Consider the following 24,585-nt stretch of genomic DNA (forward strand, 5'->3'; position numbering starts at 1 on the left):
AATAAAAAAACTAAAAGTTCTGTGTACACACAAGTTTTACTAGAACACAGCTGGTTCTATTCAGGTATTGTAGCACCTGTGGCTTCATTCTTGCTCCAGTAGTCCTCAGCATCAGTGTTTGCCACCTGGCCTTTTCAGTGTGTTTGTGATTCACACAGCTATGAGGTGTGGTCTGGTTTGATTAGCAGTCAGTTCTTTTTTTTTTTTTTTTTTTTAAATATTTTTTATTTAATTTTAATTTATATGTGTTGGTGTGAGGGTGTCAGATTTGGGAGTTACAGACAGTTGTGAGCTGCCATGTGGGTGCTGGGAATTGAACCCAGGTTCTTTGGAAGAGCAGGCAGTGCCCTTAACCGCTGAGCCATCTCTCCAGCCCTAGCAGTCAGTTCTTTGTCCTGTCCTGTATTCATGTCTCTTCTGGTACTGGAGATGGAACCCAAGGCCTTGCACATGCTATGCATATGCTCTAGCACTGAGCTACATACACTCTCAAGCCCGTCCAAACCTTCTGCCTTGAAACTTTGTGCTTCTTCCTACTTTGACCTCGTTTTACACATGACTTGCTTTGACCAATGGAAATGGAAACAGAGGACAGACCTGTGAATGCAATGGGACACGTTCTCTCTTGCCCCTAGGCCCTAGGCCACATCATGCGCACAGACCTGGGGTAGTCACCTGGCGGATGAGTCATAAAACCCACAGCCCAGTAAGCTGTTATTCCTCCTGAGGTCATCCTAGGTTAGCCAAGTTAAAGGTCCAAGATTAGCATGGCTGACCACAGACAGACTTGAGGAGACCCAGTTACAATCATCCTTACAAGCCTAGCTCAGCTACACCCCACCACATGCCAGCCAGCTGCACAGGGACACATGCTACTGAGTTTGGTGATGGTTTTTACATGGTATTGTAGCAACAGAATATAGCATATAAATTCTAAGACTTTCCTTTGCCAAACAGGCTCAGAAGCACCTTTTTTTTTTTTTTCTCCTGAGGGCAGTTTCAGTTTCTACCCAGAATCTGAAGAAAATACAGAAATCCGGAACTTTAGGACTGGGGCAGGCATCAGATCACACCTTGAGTTTCTAAAGAAGCATCAGCACTCTTTGGCTTGGTTTGAGACCGTCTTCATGCTGTAGCCCACGCTGGCCTAGCATTCTCTACGCAGCCCTCCTGCTGAGCCTCCCCGGTGTGAGCCACACTCAGTACTTTGACTCATAATGAACACAGTGTGTATCTAGTTTATAGTTCAATTTGCCCCATGGGTTAAAAAGATGCTGAGGTTCTCCGACTTGGTATACCCCTTCCCCATGAAGACATCTGGACAGACAGACTCTACCATTCATGAGAGAAAAAAAAAAAAAAAGAATTCATTTTATTTCCTTTTAGAACTATAAAATGTACATTGGATGTAAAACCTAAATGACAAGGTGACTGACTGCAGTAGGACACGCCCACCATTGTCTACCTCCTCTAGCCACTCAAGCCTCGTGTCAGCAGAACAGGGGTTGGGCAGGGAGCCTGCCACATAAAAGGCTCAACCATAAGCTCCAAAGAGCAGGAGCTCAGGGCTGTAGAATCCTCAGGAAGGAGGAGGGGTAAGAAAGGGAGTGGTACAAAGCAGCAGGAGAAGGAAGTGGGTGGGCTGAGGTAGAAGGCAAGATTGCCCTTTGTACTACAGTCTTGGGGAAAACACGTTTGCAACAGGGAAGCTCTTCCTTCTTTTTTGAGATAGGGTGTCCCTCTGTAGGCTATCCTAGATCTCACTAGGTAGGCCTAGGGTGGCCTCAAACTCACACTAATTCTCCTGCCTCTGTTTCCAACCATGCCTAGTGTGTCTTCCTTCTTGAATCCCGAGCACAGAGCTGGCCTAAGCATGTCCTAGGAAGTCCTCCTGTTTCCTGGGGCCAAGGGCTGCTCCTCCGTGCAGAGCAGCCCTGGCAGCTTCTGCCAGGAAGGAAAGGCATTCATCAATGTGACATGACATGGTCACCTTCGAACTTGCATGAACTCCTTGCGCAGCCATAGTGAGTCTTGGTAAAAGCGGGGGTCGCCCAGTCTCACAGCCGTTCGTTTGTAGAAATAGCAGTACAGCACTGCGGCTGAGGACAAAAGCAGAAAGCAGCCTCAGGGGTGGGCCTCAGTGTTCCCTTCAGGGGAGAACCATGCCCAGCCAGCCCAAGCACTGCCCCAGGGGTTCTTGCTGCCTCCCAGAAAGGACCAAGGGTGGCCCTTCTTCATTCCTTTGAGTGGCTGTCCTAATCATCCCAGGCCCTCCTGAGGTAGCTGGGAAGCCAGACACAGCAAGGCATGAGCACCCCTGAAGCCGCTCCTCCTCACCTAGTCTCTGGAATACAAACAGAGTTGGAAGTCCATCTGTCCAAATGAAGCTGCTGGAGTTTTTCCATCGCAAGTTCTAAAGGAGACAAGAGTAGAAATGGAACAGTTAAAGGCTACGCGAGGCTATTATATCTCCAACTTACTTAACTACAGCAAAGCCATTTGGTTGAGAACCATGCTAGCCTCACTCACTTCCTTTTCATAAGCTCCAGGTATACTTCTCATGAGAGTGTCAAACTCCTCCTTTAAAAAATATTTTTTATGGGGCTGAAAAGATGGCTGAGTGGTCAAGAGCACTGACCTAGGTTCAGTTCCTAGCACCTATATGATGGCTCACAACCTCCAGGGGATCCACTGTTCTCTTCTGGCCTCTGTAGACTTTGGCATGCACATGATGCACTCATACACATAAAACAGAGTTTTTAGTTGGATATGGTGGTGCATACCTTTTAATCACAGCACCTAGGAGGCAGAAAGTAGGCAGATCTCTGTAAGTCTGAGGCTAGTGTGGCTTAACATAGTGAGTTCCAGGACAGCCAGAGCTATGTAGTAAGTCTATGTCTAAAATTTTTAATTTTTAATTTTTATTTTTTTAGGTTTTTCAAGACAGGGTATCTCTGTGTAGCCCTGGCTGTCCTGGACTCCCTTTGTAGACCAGGCTGGCCTCGAACTCACAGAGATCCACCTGCCTCTGCCTCCCAAGTGCTGGGATTAAAGGCGTGCTCCACCACACCTGACCTCAAAAAATTTTTTTCAATTAAAAAAAAAGTGTGTGTGTGGACAACTTACAAGAGTCAGTTCTCTCCTCCCATGATGTGGGTCCCAGGGATCAAACTTAGTTTGTCAAGCTTTGCAGGAGGTTCCTTTACCTGCTTTGCCACAGTGGCAGCTCTCAGCCACCTCATGCCCCTTTTTATTTTTTTCTTCAAAGGGATCTTCTCTAAGCCTGAACAGAAGTATTTATTTATCAAGGAGAAATGATCTCAGAAGTTTTTCTGCTCATTGTCCAGCCCTCAGAATCTCAGGCTCAGCACTTTGGTGTATTCAGGCTTAGGGCTTAATCACCTCAACAGCCTGGGATCCAGGAAGTGAAGGCCAGGCTCTGACAGAGGACCCTCCTTGACCCCTTGTGCCTTGCGCATTGCCCTGCTGCTGTCTCTGTGGTACTCAGGCACTCAAACAGTGGGTCCAGTGAAAACTAAAACAGTAGCTAGAGACCAAGAGTCTGCTTTGTTATTTTGTTTTGTTTTTTTTTTTTCTGAGACAGGGTCTTGCTACGCAGACCAGGCTGGCCTTGAACTCACAGTGATCCACCTGCCTCTACCTCCCGAGTGCTGGGATTAAAGGTGTGCGCCACCATGCCCGGCTGAGTCTGCTTTGCTTTGATTGTGGTGCTGTGAACCAAATCTAGGGCTTCCCAAATTCAAGGCAAGAGCTCTACCCATGAGCCATACTCCTGACCCAGAGTCGACTTCTAATGACTTCATCAAAACATGCATATAGGAGACGGAAGAATTTGTAAAGCAGAAGAAAGTGAAACAAGGGTCTGCAAGACCTCCCCAGAACCCATACAAATGTAAAACTGGAAGAAGAGAGGGTTTGGAGAGATAGCTCAACAGTTTAGAGTGTTTGCTGCTCTTCAGAAAACCAGAGTTCAGTTTCTAGCAACCATGTTGGGTGTCTTACACTCCCAGTAACTCCAGCTATAGATCTAAGTCCTTCTTCTGGAGTACCTGCACACACTCAGGTACACACCCATGCACACACATGGTGGGGGATGGTTTGATGTATTTTGATGTTAATTACTGCTTGCTGTCTGTGTGACCCACCTTTTGTTTAATAAAAAGCCATCCCACCTGGGCAGGGAGGAGATAGGTGGGGCTAGGAGAGAGAGGAATTCTGGGAAGAAGACAGACCACCACGAGGAGAAAGGAGAGAGACCTTAAAGGGAAGAGAGGAGGCCGCCATGGGTTAGATGGAAGAGAAGCACATGGCCAGCATGGATGGAGAATCCGGCCCAGATGAAGAACATTAGCAAGTATTTGGGATTATGGATGAGAGGTAGCTTGATATAAGTTATTGGAAGCAGATGGCATGGGATTGAGGCAGGGATCCCATGCCTGTCCCACTATGGGAGATAGTTTAGAGGATTGATATCTGCCGTGCCCCAGGTTAACTAAGGCTATTTTAAAATATAACAAGTCTCTGTGTCTTGATTGATTGCTAGCCAGGCCTACAGATAATACAGGTTAATTTAGAAACAACACACACACACACACACACACACACACACACACACACACATACGTGTGCACTCATTTATTTGCTTTTCGAGACAGGGTTTCTCTGTGTAATAGCCCTGGCTGTCCTGGACTTGATTTGTAGACCAGGCTGTTTCCCAGAAACACAATGCCTGTAATATTAACCACGGGACACTAACACCTAAATATACCCTCTGTCAACACCCACCTACCCACATAGCTGATGGCAAAACCCACCTGACTTCTTGGGTTCTTTTTTTTTTTTTTTTTTTTAGTTTTTTGAGGCAGGGTTTCTCTATGTAGCCTTGGCTGTCCTAGACCAGGCTGGCTTCGAACTCACAGAGATCTGCCTCCCAGAGTGCTGGGATTAAAGGCATGGGCCTGTTTTAACCCTAGTAGGCCTATGTGGGAAAAAGGTAAACTGTTACAAATAGAAAAGTCCCTAGACTCTTGAACAGAGAGCTGGGTAAAAGTGTCTTATGAATTGTCATATGCCTATACTCCAGCCCAGGATACCTTCATTTTACCTACTTTCTACATGTCACATACATGTCAAAGAATGACAGGGTTTCCAGAGGTTAGAAACATCTAGTTGGATCTTCTTTTGACAGGACAGGGTTTGATCAGACCCGGGGCATAGAGCCTGCCAGGTAAATGCCCTGTTACTGAGCTGTGTTCTCTAGCCCTTGCTGTTATCTTTCTGGTGTTTTGCTCTTGCTTTTTGTTTTATTGTTTTTGTTTTTGTCAAGGCTTTATACAATAGGATGTAATCAGATCAATAGTGTTTGAATACAAAGCATCCAGCTTACACAGGCCCCAGATCACATCTGACTTTCATGGCTTCTGATGTCTGGTTCCCTATTCTTCCATCTCTTTGTGTATCTCATGTGTTTTGATATATTTCTTAAGTAAGAAAGAAAAAAATACTTATTATTTATTTTTGACACAGGGCCTAACACTATGCAGTCCTAGGTGGCCTCTTTGTAGACCAGACTGGTCTCTAACTCACAGAGATCTGCTTGCCTCTGCTCCTTAAATGCTGGGATTAAAGGTGTGTATCACGCATGTCTAGCAACTGGTTCATTTTATGTGTATGTGTGAATGCCTTAGTTTCTATGTGTACCATGTATGTGCCAGTGCCAGCAGAGGCCAGAAGAGTTGAATCCCTTGGAATTGGAATTACAAGGGGTTGTGAGTGACCTGATATGGGTGCTTTTTTTTTTTATCCCCCTTGAGATAGGTCTTATAGCATATTCCAGGCTGACCTAGAACTTGACTGTGTAGATCCAGGATGGCCCTGAATTTCTGGTAATTCTCCTGCCTCCTGCCTCGGCCTGCTGGGTGCTAGAATTACATGTGTTAGCCACCGTGTCCAGCTACTTTCAGCTCTTTAAGTAAGATAGTTCAGTGGTTGGGGGCATTTACTGCCAGGCCTGATGACCACATTTCAATCCCCAGAACCTACATGTTGGAAGAACAGATTCTCACAAATTATCCTTTGACACTCATACCTCAATCCACCTAGGTACAGATACAGCACAAAAGCTATACATAATTTTTTAAAATTAAATATGTCAGGGCTTTTTTTTTTCTTTTTTTCCTGGGACAGGGTTTCTCTGTGTAGCTTTGGCTGTCCTGGACTCACTCTGTAGACCAGGCTGGCCTTGAACTCATGTCAGGGCTTTTACACTTACCATGATCCAGACATGAAGGGAGATGCTAAGGGCGAGGTATACAGATGTCAGGATGATGGTCCCTTTGAACTTATGGAATAGGAGGTTGACCAGGCCAGCCTGGAAGACGAAGGTGTTGAAGAACATGAGGAAAAGTATGATGATGTTGAAGAGGACTGCAATATCCTGGATGCTGTAGACACACAGAACAAAGTAGAGCCAAGTGGAGCTGTGTGAGCACTTAGGAGAGGGCCCTGAAGAGATGCCATGACACCACTGCCCCTGTATGATATGGTCACCCCAAACCCCCTGACAGCACAGACCTTTGGACATACTAATAACTTTTTTGTTTTTTGTTTTTTTTGGTTTTTCGAGACAAGGTTTCCCTGTGTAGCCTTGGCTGTCCTAGACTTGCTTTGAGGACCAGGCTGGCCTCGAACTCACAGTGATCCACCTGCCTCTGCCTCCCAAGTGCTGGGATTAAAGGCGTGCGCCACCACGCCCGACTCTGGACATACTAATAACTTTAAAATGCTCAATTATGGGACTGGAAAGATGGCTCAGAGGTTAAAAGCACTGTCTATTCTTCTAGGGGTCCTGAGTTCAATTCCTGGCAACCACATGATGGCTCACAACTGTCTATAATGAGATCTGATTCCCTCTTTTGAATTGTAGGCATACATGCAGGCAGACCATTGTAAACTTAATTTTTTTTTGTTCATTTTTTTTATTAATTTATTCTTGTTACATCTCAATGGTTATCCCATCCCTTGTATCCTCCCATTCTTCTCTCCCTCCCATTTTCCCCTTATTCTCCTCCCCTATGATTGTTCCTAAGGGGGATTACCTCCCCCTGTATATGCTCATAGGGTATCAAGTCTCTTCTTGGAATAAATTTTTTTTTTTTAAGAGAGGGTTTCTCTGTGTAACCTTGACTGTCCTGGACTCACTTTGTACACTAGGCTGGCCTCGAACTCACAGTGATCTGCCTGCCTCTGCCTTCCGAATGCCGGGATTACAGGTGTGAGCCACCATGCCTGGCTATAAATAACGCTTGAGGAAAAAAAAAAAAAGACCAAGAGCCATTATTAAAATAAAATAAAATAATCTTTTTAAAAAATGCTCAACTATCACTGTCAGGCCCTTCAAGTGATTTAGCTTCAGCTTTTCAGGCTTGTCTCCTACACGCACATGAAGAGCACCAGCTGGATGACAGGAGCCATTCGGAGTAGCTCCGAGAAGGAATTGACGAACAGGTCATAGGACAGCAGCAGGAACTGTAGGGAGAGCACCAGGCTGTAGCTACTGGTCTGGAGCATCTTCTGTCTGCTTTTGGGGACTCCCGAGGGCACATTCCACAGTTCTGTAGAAAACAACTTCTGGTTCTCTGCCCAGTACTTGGGGAGAGATGTCTAGTTTTTCCAAATCAGAGCTGTTGCCCCGACTCTAACGCAAGGACCTGTTTGGAGAGAAGGGAAAAAGGTAGGACAAGGAAAGCGATTTTAAAAGGCTAGCAATAAACATTTATTGAGCATCAGTGTGCAAAATGTCATTCTAGGTGACTGGAATATATTAGTTAAAAACAATTAGAAGAACAAAAACCCAACTAACTAAAGCCAGTTGTAGTGGCACACACTTGTAATCACAATATCTAGGAGCCTGAAACAGGAAGATTGAGAGTCTGGGCCCAGTCTGGATAATGATAGCCAAGACTCTTCTCCAAACAAAAGAAAACCAAACCCATCCCACTCCGCCTCCTGGCACCTGAACCTGTCATCCCTTCTAGAGACTAATAACATCAGCCTTTTCTCTATGCCTGGGTCCATCTCAGTACACAGCTCTTTTCTTCTTTCTTTCCTTCCTTCTTTCCTTTTTAAAACCACATCTTGTTACCTAGCTGGAATTCTTTATTTATTTTTATTTAATGTGCATTGGTGTTTTGCTTGCATATCTGTCTGTGTGAGGGTGTCAGATCCCCTGGAGCTCACAAACAGCTGTGAGCTACTGTGTGGGTGCTGGGAATTGAACCCAGTCTTGAATTCTTGATCCTCCTCCTCAGCTTCCTGAGTGCCTGCTTTACAGGAGGGCACCACCACCTGACAAATGCACAACTCTAACCAAGAATATTTAAGGGAACCAAAGAGAAGTGACAGCCTGGTCACATAGAATTAGTAGTAATAAACCTTTATATGTTACATGGAACACTCTGGGGTCAGTTCCAATCACAGATATTATTTAAATCCTACAATAACCTTATGAGATGGAAAATAAACTCTTATTTTCTCCAATTCATAGATGAGAAAGTTAAGGCCCAACAAGGTAAACAAACACTTTGACCAAGATTACACAGCTGGTGCGTGGCAGGGCAGTATTCTGATGTAGCACTATGCAACTAGCCTATTTCATGACTGGTAGAGTGTATTTAAGTAGGTGGGGGATATGTTCTCCTAGAAATGGGTAGTGGCACAGACAAGAAGAGCTGAGAGGACACAGAACTCTCCTAGAAGAGCTTTATAAAGGTTATGACAGAAACGCACCAGCAGCATGTAAAGGGGAGCATATTTATAACCACTTAATCCCTGGCTTTGAAAAGCAGCCTTGTTAGTGCATATAAGATCCATTTTGCAGAGGTTCTGGGAGGCCCAGGGCCTGGCCACCTCCCTCGATGGAAAAGCTCCACGTTTTTGGATGCATGAAGGAAGCTGCTTCCAGGCTTACGTTTTTTACACTTACAATCTCTCTCCTACGTACCAGCGCCAGGATAATCTTGTTAACCAGGAGAAGTTTCTTTAATCCTCACAACAATCTACATAATAGAAAAGAAATAACCCCTGGCTACAGGCAATGACACACAGTTAGTCATTCCCTCCAGATAGCAAGTGAACAGAGCCAATCGCACCATCGATGGCCGCTGTGACCATCCGTTAGATAGAAACGTCCCTCGCTCTAGCTACCCGGTCGATCTCCTCCCGCCCCCCAATTTAGCGCAGTTTTCCTCACCCTTCCCAATTCTCTCACAGACCGGAATGTCTCGGCAAAAAGTTCACAGCAAGAGCAACATAAAATTCTGACTTCTGGCCGTTCAACGTTGAGCTCATCATCTACACTCAACTCAAGGAACCAACGTCGGTTGTCATGGGGACACCTTCTCGGCTTCCGGAAGCCGATTTTTAAATTCCGGAAGTAGATGGCTAATTGCCTGCCACGTTTGGGCCTTCTCTCTCCCTTGCGCTCCTTGTGGCGGGTTCTCCCACTCTGCCTCGCTGAGGGCCGACCGTAGGCGAGAGGCTGTTAACTCCAGCATTTCGCCTTCCTGGGGATGGGGGTTGCGCTCCTAGGAATCGGGCCAGGAACTCGCCCCTTAGCTGATGAACCTCATTTCCCAGACGCCCTAGCTCACCACCGGAAGTGTCCCCCAAGCCTATAAAAGCTTAAGTAGCGCCCTCTGTAGTAGGTTGTGCAGTCTGCAGACTTTGCCAGAAAGTCAATTTTTCAATGTCTAAAAGGAGCCGGAGAAGTGGCAGCTCCTGCGCTGGGCGGCGTCTGTCGGGTCGCAGAGACCTGCCTGCAAGGTGTCTCACTGTGTGGCTATCGGTGAGAATGAGCCCGGGCTGGGAGAGCCTGGACGTGGGTTCCAGTGGTGGTTTCGCTGCTTCCTTGCTTCGCGCTGTCATAACCTGGCATTCTGCTTGTTTTTCCTTTAAGAACTGGACACTTTTCTGTTCCCCTTCCATACTGTAGGTGGTGTTTGTAGAGGCTCCGACGCTTTTCAGAAGGCGTCTTATCTAAGACTTGCTAGGACCAACTTGATCAAAGGCTTGTTCCTTGTTCCAGGAATAAATCTGACTGACTGAAGGACGAAGGACCGGTCTGCAAGCACTTGTGCTAAGGTGGGCATTATTCACACTCCTGAGTGGAATATTATATGTCGCTCACTCCTGAATCCTGCCATTTGGAGAGGCTGCCTTTGGAAATGAGTTCTGGGAACTGAGGACAGGACCTGGGCGCCTGTACCAGACTTGCCATTTGCCTTGACCAGGTCACTTGCCTTTGGATCCCAGTGTTGCGGTAGTCTAAATCTGGTCCCCAGAATTCATAATGTCCCTCTGTTCTTGAGGAGGGAGCAATCAACTCTGTTCCTTGGTCTGTTTGCAGCTTTAACTTCTAAAAGTATCTGTGCATTTGGTGTACAGCCTTTTCCTGAGAGTAAGGACAGAATGGAAGATTCATTTCTTACCCCTGGGACTGATTCTGGTTCGCTCAGCCTATGAGAATCCTTTAGCCAGAGAATTGAGGACGACAATAAATAGAGGTTAGGTACACTTCTTAAATCAGGGTAGATAAAATACTATACCCCGTAAGCCACATCTCACCCTGAGTGGTTTTTACACATTGAAACTGTTGGGGCGTGAGAATCATATGAAACTTAGACATCGGTGTCCATAGAGGCACAATCATGTTCATTTGCTAAGATACTCTTCTTGGCTCTTGAATTACATCATCCCAGAATTAACATAGTTGTGACAGAGACTATAAGCCCTGAAAAGCCTAAAAAGTTTGTCCTTCCTAAGCATGGAGCTTGGCAGAGTGAGGGCAGGGAACCCAGCTATGGTGATCATGTCTTGACATCTTAGTCCAAACTGTTCTCTTAGGGCCAATGAGAGCATGGTCTCAGACTTTACAGAGTTGTTTCTCTTGATTTTACTATTTCAGGAAAAGAGACGGCTTATTTGTGAACTGTAGACAGTAATATAACTAACTTTCTTGCCTTCCGTCACCAAAGTATCACAACCACCTGTTTTAAGTCGGCCACAACGTGCTAATCCAGGACTTGTAAAGGGGAGGGTGCAGTCCCTCTGGAATCTTTTGCTTTTCTTTTTCCTTTTTTTCTCAAGTGTGGGTGTGTGAATGTCACATGTGTGTAGGTGCCTGTGGAGTCTACAAGTAGGTGTTTGGTCCCTTGGAGCTGAAGTTATAGGCAGCTGTGAGCTGTCTGATGTAGGTGCTGGGAACTCAACTGTGGTGCACGGCAAGACCGATATACCTTCTCTTCATATGCCCCCGCACCTTTCTTAAAGTTTAGCCTAGCTTCAGTTATATACACGTAGCTTAGGATGCCCTTGAACTTCTGATTCTTCTGCTTTTTAAAAAATATATATTTTATTAATTTATTCATATTAGATCTCAATTGTTATTCTTCTGCTTTTTAACCTCTGGAATGTTGAAATTATATATAGGCTGTACCACCACTCCCAGTTTTAACTTTCAAGATAGAAGATGTCTGGGAGTTTATTACAAGGTGAAGTGGGGACACACTCAGGGAATGAAGTGGACAGTGTTCAGAAAGGACATTGTATAGGACACATTCTCAAGGCATGAGAGTGGACAGTGGCCAAAGGGACCACTGTCTTATTGTCAGATGACTGGAGCATTTCACTAGAGGATTGGAGGATGTGTTAGGCAGACACTTGATAATCCCAAACCTCTTTGCCCTTGCATGAATCAAGGAGGCAGCTCTGAGGCTGGGTAACAAATACCTAGTAGCTTGGTCATGAAACTTATTTTTTTACCCTAGCCCTCTGTCCCTTCTCAGAGATTTCTGCTAACTTGAGTCACTTTGTGAGAGCCCAGCATCTGCTGCTGGTTGGATAGATAGTTGGCATGGCATGAGATGCAGTTGAGCTACTGAGAGGCCTGGGCACCTATGGGGACCGTGAGCTTCAGGTTTTTGTTTGTTGGGGGAGCTGGTCTCACTACATTGCTCAGGCTAATGTTGAACTCCTATACTCAAATGATTCTCCTGATTCAGCTTCTCAAGTAGGTAGTGGCACAGGTACCACCTTGCCTAGCTAGCTTTAGCTTTTGTTAATGGTTGGACTATGATAAAGGCTAAAGAGATGGTCCAATGGTTAAGAATGCTTGCTGCGAGGCTAGAGAGATGACTCAGAAGAGCACTGTTCTACCAAAGTTCCTGAGTTCAATTCCCAGCAACCACATGGTGGCGCACAACCATCTGTATTGAGATCTGATGCCCTCTTCTGGTGGGCAGGCATACATGCAGGCAGAACATTGTATATGTAATGAATAAATACATTTAAAAAAAAAAATGCTTGCTGCTCTTTCACAGGACCTGGACTTGGTTTCCAGCACCCCAACTGGGTGGTCCACACTTGACTGTAACTCTAGCTCCAAGGAACCCAACACCTTTTTCTGTCTTCCTTGGATGCCTGCACACACATCACTAGGCGCGCGCACGTGCACACACACACGCGCGCGTGCGTGAGTTTTCTCTATCAAATCTTAGGAGAGTAATAAATGTAAAGTTATAGTGCTTGACTATGAATAATGTTCCTGCATTTTCTTTTTTTTTTTTTTTTTTTGTCTTGATCTTATAACCTATGGTTAAGGAAAAAGACCTAAGGCCTTGAAGCCAAACAGACAAGTGTTTGAAACTCCTGTGCACTTGCTGGGTCCTGATGCTGGTTACTGTGGGTCTGAGCTTTAGTTTCCTTATATTTAGGATTGGGGTGATAGTCCTCACAGAGTTATCAAGAGGAGAGAGTGGGACCATGTGTGAGTTTCTAGTGCTCGTAGCAGCTGATGTTCAAAATATATATATGTTTTTTGAGACAGGGTTTCTCTGAGTGCAGCCCTGACTGTCCTGGACTCACTTGTAGACCAGGACGGCCTTGAACTCACAAAGATCCACCTGTGTCGGCCTCCTGAGTGCTGAGATTAAAAGCATGGGCCACCATATATGCCTCAATTAATAATTTTTATTGCTGTGCTTTTCTTTGAGAGAACAAGTCTTGCAATGTTAAGTGTTTTCCTCAGGGTGCTCAGACTGTGAGGTCAGGCCTCCCTTGTGTGAGCTTTCTGCTCGGTCTAAAGGTAAGGATTTGGGAATTGTCCCTCCTTAGGCATTATTGGCTAGTCTTCATATTAGATGATTCAGAAAGATGGCCACTAATATCAGGAAGCCACATTTTTACTTTCTTGGTGTGGCCCAGGGTGCAGACTGGGTCATGTGTTTACTGGAAGTAAAAAGGCTGGCCGTGTGCCTTTGTTGACTCGATGCTTGGCTGTGTGTGTGTGTGTGTGTGTGTGTGTGTGTGTGTGTGTGAGAATCCAACTCATGCCTGCCCCTGTCACTGAGCTAAAAATATAGTCCCTTGCCTGTTTTTAAAGAATAACTGGTACCAGGCATGGTGGCACATGACTTTAATCCCAGCACTCGGGAGGCAGAGGCAGGCGGATCACTGTGAATTCAAGGCCACCTGGTCTACAAAGTGAGTACAGGACAGCAAAGGCTACACAGAGAAACCGTGCCTCAAAAACAAAACAAAACAACCAAAAGAATTACTGCTTGTAGAAACCCTGTTTAGCCAGCGTGGTAGCACAGGCCTTTAATCCCAGCACTTGGGAGGCAGAGGCAGGCAGACCGCTGTGAGTTCGAGGACAGCCTGGCCTATAAAGTGAGTCCAGGTCAGCCAGGGCTACACAGAGAAACCCTGTCTTGAAAAAAGAAAGAAAGAAAGAAAGAAAAAGAATAACTGCTTGTGACATAAATATTCACCAGAGAACACCTGAAAGCTGCATTGGTTCCTGGTGGAAATCTAAATATAATCACTTTCTAGACCATGAGTTCTTGCTTCCTCTTTTCTCCCCTGGACTTTCCCCAGAGAAGACAAAGCAGAAGTAAGTCTCAGTGTCGAAGCAGCCAAGGGATGCCCTCAGTTCAAGGAGAGGAGTAGTGGGTTCTGGTGTCAAGGTCTGGCCTCATGGCGTTCATCCTCTGCAAGGAAGACCTTCGTATATAGAAATGGGAACACATAGAGTTTTTTCACAGGTGACATTATGCTAGCAATATAAACATCCCCAGACAAAAATCCAGAACATTCTGAAACTTAAAACTTGGGGGTTTGTTTTTAGTTTGGTTTGGTTTAGTTTTGCGAAACAGGGTTTCTCTGGGTAGTCTTGGCTGTCTTGAAACTTACTCTGTAGACCAGGCTGGACTTGAACTCAGAGATCTGCCTGCTTCTGGTTTGTTTTTATATTAAGCCAGTTTGAAGTAGGGTTTCATTGTAGCTCTGGCTGTCCTGGAACTTGCTAGGTAGACCAGCTGGCCTCAAACTCGCAGAGATCCTCCCGCCTCTGCCTTCCAATTGCTCTGATTAAAGGTGTGTGCCACCATGCCTGGTCAGACCTAAAACCTTTTAGTCACCAAAACGATCACTCAAAACATGCAATATGCAAACATTCCCAAGTCCAAAACCTTTGCCATCTACAAGTCTTCTATGCCCAAACCCTTTACTTAAAAAATTATAACTATGGAGGTAGTGGCTCTCACCTTTAATCCCAGTACCTGGGAGGCAGAGGCAGGAGGATGTCTGAGTTTGAGGCCAGCCTGAACTACAGAATGAGATCCAGGACAGCTAGGCTTACACAAAAGGAAGGGGGCTGGGGAAAAGAGCAACCAGCAATCTTACTGCTGAGCCATTTTTCTAGTGCCTGCACCCAGTCATTTTGTTCAAGGTGTACCCAGCCTAGAATGTATTGGCCCCATTAGATTGTGGGTTTTCTGCCTTATATTGAAACCCAGGGAGTTTGTGGTCTAGGCAGTCAGGGGTTTAATATTGGTCCCTGTAATAGCTTGGCTGTGGCAGTAATTTTTCACTTTTTGCTTCTGTGTGGGAAGGCTAATCAGAACCAAGGCTGTGAGTCCAGGACCTTGTCATCTCACTAGAGCTCCAACCTTGGCCTGTGCCCTACAGGGGTGGGGCCTCACTCATTGTCAGCTTACCTCAACATTGAAGCTATCTGGGGACAGGGGAACTGAAGCAGTAGATTCCATACCACAGGCAGAAAGGGAGGTCAGTGTTACTTCCTTCAGCTGCTGTGTGGGTTCACCACAGTCAGCCAGGACATGTGACCTCTGTTTCTTCTAGGAGTTGTTAATCAGAATGGCTTCAGGATGGTTTTACCTGTCCTGCATGGTGCTGGGGTCCCTGGGATCAATGTGCATCCTCTTCACCACCTATTGGATGCAGTACTGGCGCGGAGGCTTCGCCTGGGATGGCAGTGTGCACATGTTCAACTGGCACCCGGTGCTCATGGTTTCTGGCTTGGTGGTACTCTATGGAGCTGGTGAGTACTGAGCTCGCAGTGTGGGAGGCATGCTATGGCCTAGGCCTGGGCAGGGCAGCACTTACCCTCTCCAAAGATGATTTTCTGTGTGTGTGTCGGGGGGTGTTGAGTTTGAGGCTATCGTGCGTGGCAGAGTGAATTGGGTTGTTCCCAGGATCAGCTATTATTTGAGTAAGAAGTAGAAAGTGTGGAGACAGCTTCACAGATACTCAGAGACAGGGGCACGAAACTTTTTGTAAAGGACCAGACCATAATTTTCTCCCAAGTTTTGTAATGGTATGATTATAGGTATGTATTGCAGCTACTCTGCTGTGCCTTCGCATCATGGGAGCAGCCATGGGAAGTACAAAAGAACACACGGGTGTAACTGTGTCTCAATATGATTTTTATACAGACTAGGCAGCAGGTTGCGTTTGGCCTGGCACTGCAGTTGGGCTCCTGCTCTAGACAACAAGAAGTTGAAGCCTCAGCCAGGCGTGGTGGCGCACGCCTTTAATCCCAGCACTTGGGAGGCAGAGGCAGGCGGATCAATGTGAGTTCGAGGCCAGCCTGGTCTACAAACCGAGTCCAGGACAGCCAAGGCTACACAGAGAGACCCTGGCTCGAAGGGGAAAAAAAAAAAAAAAAAAAAAAAAGAAGTTGAAGCCTCTTGTATCACAGTTGGGTGGAGGATCTGTCTTTGCCCATGCATTCAGATCTGTGTGAATGCCATTCTTCCCACCTGTAGGAAGAGAATGATGGCAGCATTGGAACAGTCCACTTACCATGTACACGTCACACACGTTCTCCTCTGGCTCTTGACAGCTTTTTAATGATGTGTGTGACGTATGAATATGCATGTGCACATGTGTGCATATGTGTGAAGGCTATAGGACAAGCTTAGGTGTCACCCATTATTAAGCACCTTGTACCTTTAATTTTTTTTTCTTTTTTCCAAAAATTTTCAAGACAGGGTCTCATTATGTAGTTCTGGCTGTCCTGAAACTCACCATGTATAGCCAGGTTTGCCTTGAACTCACAGAGATCCACCTGCCTCAGCTTCCCAAGTGCTGGGGTTAAAGGCATGCACCACTGTGCCCTGTCCTAAATTCTTTTCTATATTATTCATTATTGGTGTGGTGGTGGTGTCTGTGTGTGAATGTGGGCACAGCATGCCATGGCATGCATATGGAAGTCAGAGGACAACTTTTAGAAGTTGGTTCTTTCTTTTCACTGTGAGTTCCAGGGATCAAATTGAAGCCACAGGACTTATGTGGCAAGTACTTTTACCTGCTGAGATATCTTTTGAGGCCTGCTATGTTTTATGAGACAGGGACTCTTTGCTGGTCTAGGGCTGGCCTAGGGATCCTGTCTCTGCTTTCCCAGGGCTAGGATCACCAGTGTGTGCTACGCTGACCAGCCTTTCTATGTGGGTTCTGGAGATTGAACTCAGGTGCTCACCCTCACACAGCAAGCACATTATCCACTGAGCTATCCCCCATCTCGATAGCTCCCCTTTCTCCTTTTTGAGACAGGGTCTTGCTACATAGCCTAGCCTGGCTTTGACCTATGTAGCATCCTTCCAGCTCAGCCTCCTGAGTGCTGGGGGTTATAGGCATGTACTACCATACTTGCTTTTGATTTTGTTCTACAGCAAGTTTGTGAGGTGAGCTCTGTTGTCATCCCCGTTTTATAAAGAGGAGACAGACTTAGAAAGAAGAAGCCAAACAGTCAAGCAGACACTACATTTGGACCTCTGTGCCTGAGCTCTTTTAGATTTACTTTTCTCTTTTGGAGGTACTGGAGTGGAGCTGAGCCCAGTGCTCTACACATGACTGGTGGGTGCTGAGCTGCATGCTCAACTTTCATGCCTGGTTCTTCTTTTTTTTTTTTTTTTTCCCCCCCGAGACAGGGTTTCTCTGTGTGGCCTTGGCCATCCTGGACTCACTTTGTAGACTAGGCTGGCCTTGAACTCACAGCGATCTGCCTGCCTCTGCCTCCCGAGTGCTGGGATTAAAGGCGTGCGCCACCACGCCTGGCCTCATGCCTGGTTCTTAAGCAGCCTTGGCTGTATGGAGTCTGTGTGATGAGCATGGAGAGACAGAGACTGGGCGGTTCGGGAAACCCTCCTCCCATTTTAACTGGCTCTTCTAGTCAGAGTTCTTGGCCAACTGCCTCCCATAAATAACAGGAGGTAGCAGGTGCTGAGCAGTCTTAGCTAGGGTTTCTACTGCTGTGATAAAACAGCATGACCAGCTGGGTGGTGGTGGTGCACTACTTTAATCCCAGCACTTGGGAGGCAGAGGCAGGCAGATCTCTGAGTTCAAGGCCAGCCTGGACTATAGAGCTAGTTCCTGGACAGCCAGAGTTGTTACACAGAGAAACCCTGTCTCAAACAAAACAAAACAAAATACCAAAAACCCCAAACAACAACAAAACAGAATGACCAAAAGCAACTTGGGGAGGAAAGGGTCTGTCTCACCTTACATTTTTAGTCCAGCATGAAAGAGAAGTCAAGGCAGGAACTGTAGCAGAAGCCAAAGAGGAAGGGGGCTTACTGGGTTGCTCCTCATAGCTTATTCAGGCTGCTTTCTTTCTTTTTTAAAAATCTTTTTGTTGTTGGGTTTGTTTTTTTTTTGTTTGTTTTGTTTTGTTTTTTGTTTTTCAAGACAGGGTTTCTCTGTGCAGCCTTGGCTGTCCTGGACTCGCTTTGTAGACCAGGCTGGCCTCGAACTCACAGAGATCTGCCTGCTTCTGCCTCCCAGAGGGCTGAGATTAAAGGCATGCACCACCATGCCTGGCTAAAAATCTTTTTAATGTTTGTTTTTATGGGTATGGTTGTTTTGTCTGCATGTATGTCTGTGCACCGTGTGTATCAAGTGCCAGAAGAGGGTGTCTTCTTGGGACTGGAGTTGCAGGTGGCTGTGAGCCATCATATGGGTCCTGGGGATTGAAGGCAGGTCCCCTGGAAAAGCAGCCAGTGTTGTTAAGCACTGAGCCATCTTTCCAGGTCTGCTTTCTTATACCATCTAGGACCACCAGCCCAGGGATATTACCTCCAATGAGCTTGGCCCTTCCATATCAATCATTAATCAAGAAAATCCCTTACACATTTGCCTGTAGGCAATCTGATGGGAGGTGGTGTTCTCAACTCTGATTTCCTTCTCAGACAACTGGCTTGTGTCAAGTTGACAAGAAACCAGTCATGACAGGAGTTGATGTCCTGGCATTTACTTCTTCCTGTTCAGAGGCTGTGTAGGGTTGTATCAGGGGAGTGTAAGGCGATGTGGCCAAGCCCTGGGACTGTTCTCTCTGCAGCCTCACTAGTGTACCGCCTGCCCTCATCGTGGGTGGGGCCCAAGCTGCCCTGGAAAGTTCTCCATGCAGCATTGCACCTGCTGGTCTTCACCTTCACTGTTGTGGGGCTGGTTGCCGTCTTTCAGTTTCACAACCATTCAAAAATCACACACCTCTACTCCCTGCATAGCTGGCTGGGCATCACCACTGTCGTCCTCTTCGCCGGCCAGGTAGGTGCCCTTTCCCTTTGCCTTCTGAGTTCATACGGGCACCGTGGGCTTTGGGGATGGTTTCAGTATCCTCAGCTCCAAGTACTCTACCCTTTGCCAGGAGAGGGCCTCACATCCTGCAGACCTGGCTATTTAAATGTCTGTGAGAGTTGGGTTCCTACTCTTATCATGTCCCTTCTACCTGTCACACTGTTTCCTGTCCTGACGTTGTCATCTTACGTGTGGTGCTGACTCCAGGACAGCCTCTTTTCTGCTTTTTCCACTCTTCTCTCTTTGAACCAAAAGCAGTTCTAGAAGTGATCTCAGTATTCCAGTTCCTGTCCTGTACTTGAATTGTTTATGGGCCAGGACTGGCAGGAAGCCAGGGCTAATGAGGATGGCTAGGTTTTCTGAGTGTATTGCTACAAGCATTTCACACACTAGTTGCTTGTGTAATAGAAAGGGGCAGACCACAGTAAGGCATGGTGTGTGGTCAGGGCTGTGCATGGTGAGAATGTTTGAATTGAAAAAGAAGGGAGGGCGAAAGTGGGACAGGAGAGATGGCTCAGTGGTTAAGAGCACTGCCTACTCTTCCAAAGGACCTGGGTTCAATTCCCAGCACCCACATGGCAGCTTGCAACTAATTCCAGTTCCAGGTGACCTGACACCCTTACCCCAATGGACATAAGATAAAAATAAGTAAATAAATAAATAAAAGAAGGGCCAAAGGAGGCACTGGGGTGGGGGGCTATAGATGGACACAACTGTAGTCACCCTGTATCTCCAGGCATCTCTACCCTGTGTTCACAGTGGTTCCTAGGCTTTGCTGTCTTCCTCCTGCCCTGGGCATCCCAGTGGCTGCGAAGCCTCCTGAAACCTGTGCACATCTTCTTTGGAGCCTGCATCCTTTCGCTGTCCATCACGTCTGTTATTTCCGGCATCAATGAGAAGCTTTTCTTTGTTTTGTAAGTTCTAAGGGACCTCTAACACTAAGGCATATGGGAGGGACTAGGGGCTTCAGGAGATGATCCTATAATCATAGGACTCAGCTAGCAGAGGCTGACCTCTGGGCTTGAGTCCTTTCTTTTAAGTATTTATTTATTTATTTATTTATTGGTTTTTCGAGACAGGGTTTCTCTGTGTGGCCTTGGCTGTCCTGGACTCGCTTTGTAGACCAGGCTGGCCTTGAACTCACAGCGATCTGCCTGCCTCTGGAATGAGCACCAAGTGACACAGCACCTCTTATTTGTCAGAAATTGCACAAAGGATCTCACCTTTAATCCTCTTAAGGACCCTACACCATTTGGTGCCGTTGACACAGAAGAGTGTAATGAGCTAGGCATAGTGGTGTCTACCTTTAATCCTAGCACCACAGGCAGGCAGATCTCTGTGAGTTCAAAGCCAGCTTGATCTACACAGTTCCAAGCCTGGCAGGCCTACATAGCGATGCCTGGTCAAAAAAAGAAAAGTGTCCTGAGGCACAGAGTAACTTAACCTGCGAACACACAGCCAGTAAATGGCAGAAGTGGGAACTGCGTCAGGCCGTCTCAAGCCTGTATGTCTAGCCACTGTTGCCCTGGGTTTTGAGGCAGTGTGGTAGAGTGAGCAGCAAATAAGATTGGAATCAGCTCTGGGGCCTAGATCTTGGTTGTGCTACGTACTATGTAAATGTGGGCAGGTTCATTTCACTAGGATGTTGATTTTTCTCATGGGCAAAAGCATTATACGGTTCCTGCCCGTCACTGTGGTAGGGACTTAGAAAGTATATGAATAGGAATGTAGTTTCTTGTTAGGCAAAAAAGTTAGAAAATTCTCTTAAAGGCCCGCATCATTTTGTCATTTCCAGTAAAAATGCCACCAAGTCCTACTCCAGCCTGCCTGGAGAGGCTGTCTTTGCCAACAGCACTGGACTCTTGGTGGTGGTGTTTGGTCTGCTGGTTCTCTATGTTCTTCTGGCTTCATCGTGGAAGCGTCCAGATCCAGGAGCTCTGACTGACAGACAGGTATGGCTTCTTGTCTCCCATTCTAGGTGGGATAAGGCCAGGTCTAGAAAAGGACCCAGAAAAGACTTGCACTTTGCTGAGAAGATTGACTCTGTAGCCAGATGGGAAGCCAAGCTGCTTGAAGGTAGAGATGGAGTGCCCAATGGGGACTCTGGCATCAGAGCAGCCAAACCTGGGAGTGACTTCCCAAGGTCCCCATTCCTCTGTAGGATCCCTTGGCTGTGTGAGATGGTATGTGGAAGGGCTTGAGCCTGTGGCTCTGTGCTAGACTAGTGGGACAAGTGCTTAGTGACACATCAAGTGCTTAAAGCATGTCTTGCCTGTTCTTGACCACTGAGGGATCTGGCAGATGTGGGAAGATGTGCTATGGACCAGTCTCAAGAACTTTTGAGCTTCCTTGAAAAATCTGGTGGCTGGGCTGGGTGTGGTGATGCAGCCTGTAATCCCAGCACTCAGGAGACAGAGGCAGGCAGATCTCTGTGAGTCTGAGGCCAGCCTGGTCTACAAAGAGAGTCCAGGACAGCCAGTGCTACACAGAGAAACCCTGTCTTGGAAAAAACAAAACAAAACAAAACAAAAGGTTCTGGTGGCTGGGCTGGGTTAACCCTGCAGGTTGAGGGTCTATCTGAGCAGCTCAGGGGCTCTTTTGAAGTCATGTCTTTAACCCCTGTGCATCTTCCTTCTTTTCAGCCCCTGTTGCATGACAGGGAGTGAATCGGGCTGGGGCTCCTGGGAACAATCGGCGGTGCAGTCTCTGCTCCTTCAGAAGCTCTGCTGTACTTGGGCTCCTGGCTGGTTTCAGCAACAGACTTCTCTTGGGCCAGAGACCAAATTTGCAATTCCAGTTTCAGGCTTGCTCTCCCCAGCTGTGTGTTGTCTACCTGCTTTTCTATTGGCTTTGACTTGTTGGCATTTTTTTACGTCCTCCATTTGCACAAGGGCCTCCTTGGTTATGCATGTCTCTTCTGCTGGTTTGCAGAATTTGGACTGCTTTCTCCTCCTCACCATTCCTAGGGATGTGGCAGAAGCCAAAGCTGAGGCTCAAATGTAGTCCACACATGCAAGATACAAATCCTGCTCTCTGTGGGAGCATTTGTCTCAGGCAGGTTTCCTCTGCCTCTGCTGCGTCCTGGGTGTGCATTTGGGTGAGCAGGGACATTGGGAGGCAACTAATGAGACGGCAGTAGGAGGATAAGCCTTTGTTGTAAAGTCAGTGCCAGTCACTCGGAGCCGCTGCTCACTTTGATGCACTGTTTTGTGTGTATTGTGACCATGTGGCTCCCCTCTTCTAGCTGCTGCTTCAGCTGCTGCCTGGATCCCGCCCTTTCCCTGGGACTTACATGCCTGTCCCCTCAGGAAGCCCTACGAGCCCTGGTAAACTGTTCGCCCAAGGACAGCCTGTCCCTAGAGTCCCAAGTGATGAGTAACAAACAGGTTTCTGTGGCCTTCCTTCCTGTCCCCTGTGGGTAGGGGCTTTCCTGCCTTCACTAGTTATGTTCTCCCTTGACACGGCCTGGGCCACTGTGAAATGAAAACCAGCACCATGAAGCAATTCGCTGAGCAGAGTCCTGGAAGCCACAGCTACCTCCAGAGGGGCTACCTCCAGAGGGGTTCCTTACTGAGTACTGGGTGATTCTGTTCCCCAAAAGGCTACCCAGCTTCCCCCTATGGTGTGCTGGAATGTGAGCTTTGCTCTCTCCTGAATAGAAACTGGGTAGAGTGGGAGGAGTCTTGCCCTTCCCCTCTTCTTCACATAAGCCCTCCCAGGCCCTTGTCAGGCAGGCAGGAATTGGATCACTGCAGTGATCAGGCTGAATTTCAACCCTGCTGCTGCGAGAAGTTGGAAGGAGGGCTGGCATGGACTTGCTGACTGAAGGAAGCCTGTGACTGTTGGGATGACTCCTGGGCACCTGGGACAGGACCAGCTCCCTGGCTCACTCATGAGTGGGTATTTTACTTCATAAACCTGATTTTTAGTAAATGTGTTTTTAAAAATTAAAGGTGTCTTCTTTTGTTCAGACTGTGTTTTAAGAAGATTTTTAAACAAACAAATAAAAAAGTTATTTCTCACGCTTTTGGAGGCTAGATGTCCACTATCAAGGCAACAACATGTATCTGGTGAGGGCCACTTCCTGTCCATCTTTGTACAAGGGTTTCACATGGTGCAGAATACAAGTTGCTCCCAGACTCTTTGTTTGTTTGCTTCTTTGTTTTTTTGAGACAGGATTTCTCTGTATCAAAAAAACCCTGACAGCCCTGGCTATTCTGGAAATCTCTTTGTAGACCAGGCTGGCCTCTAACTCAGAGATCCACCTACCTCTGCCTCCTGAGTGCAGGGATTAAAGGCGTGTGTCACCACGCCCGGCTCCCAGACCCTTATAGATGATGAGTGCATCCCATTCAGAAAGGTCTGGCTCCACCCTCACCCCTATCACTTACAAAGGCCCTGTGTCTTTTTCTTGTTATTCTGAGACAGAGTCTCACTATGGAGCCCTGGCTGGCCTCCAGCTCCCAGAGATCCACCTGCCTCTGCTTCTGGGCTCAAGGCTTGGCCTTTGTTTGGTTTTTGTTTTTTGGTTTTTCGAGACAGGGTCTTTGTGTAGCCTTGGCTGTTCTGGACTCACTTTGTAGACCATGCTGTCCTCGAACTGACAGCAATCTGCCTGCCTCTGCCTCCTGAGTGCTGGGATCAAAAGTGTGTGCCACCATGTCAGGCTAAGGCCCCGCGTCTTAATTCCATCACATTAGGGATAAAGTTGCGTGCTTAGGAGCTCTGTTGGAACACAGAACCTTCTTTGCTGACACAGCATTGTGGTTAATGAGTTTCAGCAATTTACAAAGACCTCAGGTCAGGCCTGACCCTTACAGAGACAGAGAAGGGCCGACCAGAAATCTAAGATTGTTTCCTGGAATTGCATGCTACTCAAATCTGTGAGTGTCCTTTGTAATGAATGGCTTTAGGATGTTGGGGGATGGTCTGTGCACTATGTTAGGAAAGGAGTGTCCCCTGCCCGAACGCCTAGAAAACAAGACTCAAAAAGAGTGGAGGGGGTCAGGCAAGTAGAGTGACCTAATGTCATACTGCTGGGTGGTGGTGGAGTTGGGATCCACAAGTCAGTGTTTGACACCAGCCTTTTCCTCTGCTGGGCACATGTATCTGTACATGCTAACACCCAACTCTGTTGCCAGGGACTTCTGATCATGCAGGTTAATAGGGGACTCTGGGCCCAGAGGCCAAGGGATCCCAGTGCCTAATCTGAGTAACTTAAGATGATATGGTCCCTTTCTTAGTATGATCAGCTATAGATGGTGACACAATGAGGGGAGTGTGCCTGACTCAATGCTAACACTTGTTCTGGTGACAGCACTAGAACACCAGGTTGCTCAGGTGAATCTCCTCACCTGAATCATCATATCCCTGAGATGGTTACCACTCTGAAAAAAAGAATCTTACTTTGCGTTATGTTTAATAAAAATAAGGTAAGATACGAGGTAAGGTATAAGGTGTATTAGGTACCAGGCAGCAGATATTATGTTGTAAAGGAGTTTATTAAATGAGCATAGGGAGAAAAGGAAAGGTACCCCTCCCCAGAGAGAGAGGAAGAAGGAGGGGGGGAGAGCGAGGGGAGAGAGAGAGAGAGAGAAAGTAAGAAGGAGGGATGAGGTAGGACTGTCCTTT

General features: G+C 46.8%; 2 protein-coding genes across 3 annotated transcripts; one reads left to right on the top strand and one right to left on the bottom strand.

Moving 5' to 3' along the window:
- Positions 1 to 1,794: 1,794 nt before the first annotated feature.
- Tmem138 (transmembrane protein 138) lies at positions 1,795 to 9,596 on the bottom strand. Of its 2 annotated transcripts, none has more exons than XM_051146138.1 (5): positions 9,294 to 9,596; positions 7,463 to 7,730; positions 6,293 to 6,464; positions 2,338 to 2,413; positions 1,795 to 2,099 (listed from the first exon to the last, which is right to left on the bottom strand). In XM_051146138.1, the coding sequence occupies exons 2-5, from the start codon at positions 7,588 to 7,590 to the stop codon at positions 1,987 to 1,989; spliced, it is 489 nt and encodes a 162-aa protein (XP_051002095.1). In that variant the 5' UTR covers positions 7,591 to 7,730; positions 9,294 to 9,596; the 3' UTR covers positions 1,795 to 1,986. The 2 variants fall into 2 exon arrangements, with proteins under 2 accessions (XP_051002095.1, XP_051002093.1); XM_051146136.1 differs by having other exon boundaries at positions 9,272 to 9,596.
- Positions 9,597 to 9,702: 106 nt separating this feature from the next.
- LOC127189361 (lysosomal membrane ascorbate-dependent ferrireductase CYB561A3) lies at positions 9,703 to 21,849 on the top strand. The gene is made up of 7 exons (XM_051146141.1): positions 9,703 to 9,865; positions 10,013 to 10,161; positions 15,220 to 15,418; positions 18,716 to 18,924; positions 19,714 to 19,868; positions 20,750 to 20,906; positions 21,597 to 21,849. Exons 3-7 carry the CDS (start codon positions 15,235 to 15,237, stop codon positions 21,618 to 21,620), a joined length of 729 nt encoding a protein of 242 aa, XP_051002098.1. The 5' UTR covers positions 9,703 to 9,865; positions 10,013 to 10,161; positions 15,220 to 15,234; the 3' UTR covers positions 21,621 to 21,849.
- The last annotated feature ends 2,736 nt before the right edge of the window (positions 21,850 to 24,585 follow it).

The sequence above is a fragment of the Acomys russatus genome, chromosome 5, assembly GCF_903995435.1.
Source record: "Acomys russatus chromosome 5, mAcoRus1.1, whole genome shotgun sequence".
Taxonomy (NCBI): Eukaryota; Metazoa; Chordata; class Mammalia; order Rodentia; family Muridae; genus Acomys; species Acomys russatus.